The following is a 6,829-nucleotide window of genomic DNA, read 5'->3' as shown; positions in this document are numbered from 1 at the left end:
AGACTTGTTTGTGGGAAACGATTGTGCTGCTCAACAGGAGGGGGTGGAATTAAGAATCCAGGGTTGGTGCTTTACCGAATCAAGCTGAAAGTAGAGACTGAGATTTATGCCCTTCATGTTCATTTGTGATGAAAAAACGTTATAAATAATAAATAAATAATACATAAAATCACCATTTAGTTGTGTTTTGTGATGATGCTGTGGCTGACTGTTCAATTATTTTATTAAACTGCGTCATACAAAGAAGATGTCAATCTTTTCTGAATTTTCCCTGAAGTGATTATGTAGCAACCGCATGAACCGCTGAGCGAAACCGACACGGTTGCCTTCTGAGTTGGCGAGTGCAGCTACTGAAGATTATTTCACAAGTGCCACGAGGCACGAGGAGACAATACTTTTTGTGAAGAGAGAAGGGTGATGTGTTAGATTAAAAGACAAAAGTTTTAAAAGTTTTTTAAAGTCGCGACTGATCTGACCCAACTTTATGACTGAAGGCCTGTAAAACATAAATGTGACACAATACTTGTTGCACCCATCGTTATCACAAACCCAAAACCTTGAGCTATAAACTGATCAAAGAAGAGGTTTTTTGTGGCGGCAAGGAGTTGGCAGTGTCATGATGACTGGGGGAATTTACTGAATAATTAAGACATCTCGATCTGATGTGTCACCTATATCTATTTCCAGTATTGCCGTCCTTTGAACGTACCCAGCAACAGCGAGAAGAAGAGGCGCAACAAACGTTGCGAGTGACAGACAAAATGGAAAACAATGCACGACCAGATAGTTTCATGTTTGTTCTGGGCATACTGAGTCAGAGTTTTCTCTTCTGGTGTGACTACCACTTTAATCTCCAACTTTCTCCCCTGCTCTGTTTGAGTGGACCTGCGCTGAAGATCTCTGGGTCTTGAAGAGGCCACTTAAAAGGAACAAAAGAGAAGATCTGAGACATCTGGGAGGGGGGGGGGGGGTTCTACCAAATCCTCACTGTACCAAGCCATTCAACACTCGCACCCCCCCCCCCCTCCCTCTCTTTCTTTGGACACCCTGAGAGTTCTGTGCTCTGTTGTCCCTTTCTCTCCCAAGCCCTGCCTAAAGTCTACTATCTTGCTTGCTGTGTCTTTTGCATGACAATTATTCTCCCAAGTCCATGGCCCAGGACAACCCTTGTATAGCTGGAGTTTGATGTCTTTTATGCTACTGACTTAGCTCTCTGGTCATGAGGGCTGAGCTTCTGCGCTGATTGTAGAGGGTGCAGAAGAAGATTTCAGACTGGAAGTACAGACCACAGAGGAGCCCATGACGTGGTTTGAGGTATTATAAAATAATATTTCTGCACTAGCAGGATGTTATTGAGGTTTTAGATTCAACTGTTTCCCCTGACTAATAATGAAACTGCACTGAATCTGCAAGAAAATCGTCATTTAATCAAAATGTCACCAGTCAGGCAGTCTTGCATTATAAGGTGCCAAAAACAGGCCTCACTGAGTTTGGTGCTCACTCACTTATAAAGAGCAGCAGCTAGCTCAGCTTGGTTATTGCACCTGCAGACACCTTGGTCAGACCAGTTTTGGACCTTCATCAGACTGGAAACCCTGGTAGGCCCTGCAGACCAGACCAGAGTGAAACTCCAGTCTGCTGTTTGAGGTGGTGGGTGCGGGGCGGAATCAAAGGGTTGAGACGCATTGTTCCAGCGTGAAAAGGAGCTAATGGTCGACCATCGCAACTCGGGATCAGAAATCCACGGGGTGCCCCGGGGCCAGGCCGTACAATGGCACCCCCCTCTCCCTTCCCGCGGTGCGTCTTCCTGCCGCAATCTGCGGCCAACGATTCGCGCTGGGGGAGCGCATCTGTACCAACGAGCGCTGCGGCCGCCCAGGCTCCTGATTGGCCACTGATCGAGAGTGAATGGGAGAAGTTCACTCGAATAATGTTGATGGTTTTGAGATTTGGCTGTTTTTTTGTTTTTTTGTTTTCCTCCCGATTTGTAGAGTAGGAATAAAAAATGTAAATGAAATCTTTACTGGGAAAGTTTCGGTGGAAATTTGGATAAACAACGAAAAGCTTGGTAGTGTTTTAATTTACTTCATTTGATTTCCACATTTCAAAATCGAAAGATTGAACATTCGTAAGATAAAAGTACTAATACAGTGCTTTAAAATAAAAACAAAAAATCACTATCCATCCATTTTCTCACCACTTCCACAAGCAGGCATGCCTAAATTCACTCACAGGCGTTTCAATCACACATTCTTCTTTCTGTTTGTACATTTCCTACAGCGTATCTTTTCTATAAACATGTATAAAGCCGTGAAACGAACCCTGGCCCTGTTATTTTGCTATTTAAATCTGTTTCATTAACTTAATTAGTTTGATCACTCTGGATCACAGTGTTATTTTTTAAAAACGGACAGATTCGCCCTCAGTGACAGGAATTTTAATATCAAAGCCATGTCCTTACAGGGGAATAATTTAAACAAACCAAGCATTATAATTAATGTATGAGCCGAGCAGTGGTGTTACTGTATTTACAGGAGCAGGGGCCCGTGCCTATTTAGCAATTTAAATATGTTTTTACCTCTTGACTTATAGGGAAATATTCAATTGCATGCAACGTATCTGAAATAAATCTCCCCACGAGTGAAACCATAAATCGTCTGCGGCAAACTAGCCTTAAAGTTTGTGTTGAAAACACGCCCATTGCTTTGGGAAGAATCAAGGTCATTCACAAATTCACCATCAGCTGTGCGCAATTGTCCGCGCCAGCCAATGAGCGGAGAGATACGGTGATCTCTGGCGCACACCGCTGTGATTAGGAAAACCTGTGGAGCAGGAGCAGGAGAGGAGCATTTGAGCTTGAAGGTGATGTGAGTGTTGGTGGCAAAGGCACGGCTGCATGGAGTAGGCCGCTGAGATATTGGAGGTTATGTTGCACCAAAACGCCAGCTTAGGCCGAGGCTACATTTTTGCATGACTTATTCCAAAGAGCTGGTTTATTTTTTTTTTGCCTCGCATCCCTGTTTGGTTTTGGCTTAAACTTGAAACGGATGATAACATTTTAAACCGGTCGCAATTCACTTTTTTGTGAATTTTTTATTATTTTTTTTTTTTTAATTGGAAGCGCGCTTGGTATCAGGCTACAACACCACTTGAGAGATGTCCGACAGATCGCAGAGTCCGGAGTGCCAAATCCGGCCCTATGACTTCAGCCGGGACCACCAGTCCGCCCAGATTCTGGCTCATGACGGTTTGGGCGGCGGTGCGTCATTCCAGCTACCTCACGGTGTCCTGACAGACCCGAGCCTCCTCTACAACAAAGCCGCTTACGGTGGCATCACGTCGGCATCCGCGCAGACTTTTTTCCCGTTTCCACCCGTCTCCAGTGACTACAGAGGATCCGACCCGCAGGCTGGGGAGTTTGTGCAACCCAAGCATTGGTATCCCTTTGCTGCGCCCGAGTACACCGGCCAGGTACCCGGCGTAACAGCAGCTACCCAGCCTATCAACCTGAGCCCCCCTATAGCTGAGACCCGGGAACAAATTAAACTTCCCGATATAAAGAAGAGCCCAGGAAACGACTACTCAACGGAGATAAAGATTCAACAGTACCCGGCACCGCCAACCTCGGCCGCTATGCCCCATGGAGTCTTGTACTCTGCGGCCTGGAACCCGTCGTTCTGGCCCGGGATCCCTCACATCACACCACCTGGAAACCACCATCAAAACCCCTCAACATCCTCGACATCTTCCCCATCCATGTCCCCATCGCCCCCAAGCAACGGGCTTCCAGTGAACGCTTTTTTCAACGTGAACACGAACCAGGCTACCACCGAGCCCCAGACGCCGAACCCGGCCTCCTCCACGCAGAGCAGCGGGTCCTCCAGCGGCGGGTGCAGCGACTCTGAGGAGGTAAGAGTCAACTAACTACAACTAACTTTTTTATGAAAACATGGATTCTGTTCAAGGAACTATTCAACATAGTTTCCAGTCTATATTTGATTTTCAGTTTTGCTGTTCTGCAGGAGAACCTTTCCACTGAGGAGCTGGAGCAGTTTGCCAAGGAGCTGAAGCACAAACGCATAACTTTGGGTTTCACCCAAGCAGATGTTGGCCTTGCACTGGGTAATCTCTATGGTATGTTAATTCCCAAACTGAGATACTGGGTTACATAGTGCTATTCTTTGAGGTTAGAGTTTGTAAATCCAGGTAATCTAGGAGTAATCACTGTTGATCCTGAACCACGGCAATATGGGAGCTAGTCTATAAACTCAGTATTGGAATTAGAATTTGATGTGTTGATGAGCACAATTGGCACTAAATCTGTAGTTTTATGTTTGACAAGTAGCACCCGAACTGTCAGTGGATGGAAAAGAAATCCATATGACTATATTGGCACCTAATGTATGATTTGTGTTTGTTTGCAGGTAAAATGTTCAGCCAGACAACCATTTGCCGCTTTGAAGCTCTACAGCTGAGCTTCAAGAACATGTGCAAGCTGAAGCCCCTTCTGCAGAGGTGGCTGGATGAGGCAGAAACCTCGGAAAATCCACAGGATGTAAGTTTTGCAACTCTGACATCTGCTAGCTAGTTTACAAGACAACAGGCGATCACCAAGTTTGGGGATTGGTTGGTCTTTCCAGGCCTGGCTAAACGTCCTGCTGAGAACACCTAAACCAAAGCCATCTGCTCTGATGTATAATATGCCACATGGGGGCAACAATTTAGTTGGTCAGTGATCACCAACCTTATCTGAACGTCCATACACGATTTAAAGGAAATTCAGTGTTTGCCATTGTGCCATTTCATGGTGGACACAAAAATCCTGAACCATTTCAAATCTGCTTCCTCAGATGTACAAGATTGAGCGAGTATTTGTCGACACCCGAAAAAGGAAGCGGAGGACCTGTCTGGAGGGAGCAGTACGCTCTGCTCTGGAGTCCTACTTTATCAAGTGTCCCAAACCAAACACCCAGGAAATCATGCACATCTCAGGCGACCTGGGCCTGGAGAGAGATGTAAGTACAAACTCGTCCGGTTAAGTAACTTTCTAATTGTCTAATTGGTTTTTCCAATAGCAAATGCCATTTGTGATTTTAGGTGGTACGCGTTTGGTTCTGCAACCGAAGACAGAAAGGGAAGCGCCTGGCCTTGCCACTAGATGACCAGTGTGATGACCAGTATTATGAGCAAAGTCCTCCACTGAGCATGGCCCCATCCCCCATTTCCAGTCAGGGTTGCCCAACTTCCAGCTACCAAGGAGCCCCTCCTCACACAATCTACGTGCCCTCGCTTCACCGGCCCGAAATCCTGAAACATGCCCTGCAACAAGCCCTGCAACCTGGACTGATTAGTCATCTGACTGGTTAAACCGGTGGTAGCTCCAGCCAGAAACACAGATTGCCTTCTCAAGCCTCTGGCCCCAACTGAAACTGATCTCTGAAACCGAAAAACGGATCGAGCGATATCGTCACTGGAGCATGAGATGGGAACGTTCCAAGTGAGAAGACTGAAGTGGTTTCTTGTTTGTTATTATGCTGACTGCCATGGGCCACCTCTTCAAGCAACTGCCCTGACTTCAAATCAAAGGAAATTTTAAACTTTAATGTGCCTTTGTTTTTGTTTTTTAGTTTTTTGTGTTCTTGCATTGTGCATAGTAAGTTATTCCATAGGCTTTAATCGCTGCAGATTCAGAACATAGTTTGGCGTATGGTTGTTGTAAATGCTCACAGGGTCAACAAGCCAGGGTATTATTCCCTCTAGTCATGCTAAATCCGGCAGGTTTTCTATAGTGCAGACAACTGAGGGGGGAAAAAAATCTGGGTTATCAATGGAATGACAATGAAGATCCCATCTCAGACAGTATAAATGTTTGACAGTATGGTCAGTATTTGTGCAATACTTCTGTCCCATCTAAACAGAGCAGTATTTTTCCAATCACCGAAACGTATTAGGGTGGATTTTCCCCATTTATTTTTGCACAAAAATACTTTTGTAATGTTGGATGCCATGTTTTTAAAAATGTCCTCTTTGTATGCTCGAATTTTGTCATCGACACCTTTATGAAATATTTCTAGCTTCGATACGGGATGGTGAGATTTTAAAGTAATATTTTGTGGGAATGTGGCAAATTTGTTCGCTGCTGATTGTACAGTGTAACTATTAGTATCTTGGGTGAAATATAAATGTCTTACCTGCTGATGACTATCAATATTTCAACGTTTTTTTTATTATTGCAAAGGGTTTCACATCAAGTCCTCAAATTCTTTGTACTACTATAATTTGTTCTTACAGAGTATTAATTAATCTTGCCTTCTGAGTTCGTATCTAGTTTAACTGCAGGAGTGCAATCATTGTGAGACTGTAAATGGATTCATTACAATATATTCGAATGTTGTCAACAATGAGCAAGTCAGACTCACTTTTATTTCCTATTTTGTAACATTTGTATAATGCAGTCTGCTGAATTATTACCTTTTTTCCTAGTAAATCTTTCCACATCCCATCAAATGTTAATTATACTCTTGTGCATTTTGTAGTTTAATAATAAGCCTACTCCACAAACACTAGTTTGGTTTTAATTTGCCTAGGGGGTAAGTGAAACAGTAAATGATTGTTGGTAAAAACATTGTTTGCGGTTAGTGGAAACCTTCTGTTTTACATATAATTGGAGAAGTTGGACTTTTAGACCATAGTGTTAATAGAGACTCTTGAGACTTTTTTTTAGTATTAGTATTTATTTGAAAGAAATGCTAGTTGCGTTACAGTACCGTTATATCAAATCAATATTGCTAAATACAGTACGGGTAAAAATTAAACATGCTTATTCTGT

At 43.8% G+C, this 6,829-nt stretch overlaps 1 protein-coding gene across 1 annotated transcript; it reads left to right on the top strand.

Moving 5' to 3' along the window:
- The first annotated feature begins 2,847 nt into the window (after positions 1-2,847).
- pou5f3 (POU domain, class 5, transcription factor 3) lies at positions 2,848-6,790 on the top strand. Its single transcript, XM_084572912.1, has 5 exons — positions 2,848-3,909; positions 4,023-4,134; positions 4,425-4,555; positions 4,851-5,015; positions 5,098-6,790. The coding sequence occupies exons 1-5, from the start codon at positions 3,157-3,159 to the stop codon at positions 5,365-5,367; spliced, it is 1,431 nt and encodes a 476-aa protein (XP_084429038.1). The 5' UTR covers positions 2,848-3,156; the 3' UTR covers positions 5,368-6,790.
- The last annotated feature ends 39 nt before the right edge of the window (positions 6,791-6,829 follow it).

The sequence above is a fragment of the Chelon labrosus genome, assembly GCF_963514085.1.
Source record: "Chelon labrosus genome assembly, chromosome: 22".
NCBI classification, from domain to species: domain Eukaryota; kingdom Metazoa; phylum Chordata; class Actinopteri; order Mugiliformes; family Mugilidae; genus Chelon; species Chelon labrosus.
This window is presented reverse-complemented; position numbering and strand designations above follow the sequence as displayed.

Coding starts and splice junctions, on each gene's coding strand:
- pou5f3 (XM_084572912.1), top strand. CDS start 3,157: ATGTCCGACAGATCGCAGAGTCCGGAGTGCCAAATCCGGCCCTATGAC. Junction 4,556..4,850: donor CCTCGGAAAATCCACAGGAT/GTAAGTTTTGCA, acceptor CTGCTTCCTCAG/ATGTACAAGATTGAGCGAGT. Junction 5,016..5,097: donor ACCTGGGCCTGGAGAGAGAT/GTAAGTACAAAC, acceptor TTGTGATTTTAG/GTGGTACGCGTTTGGTTCTG.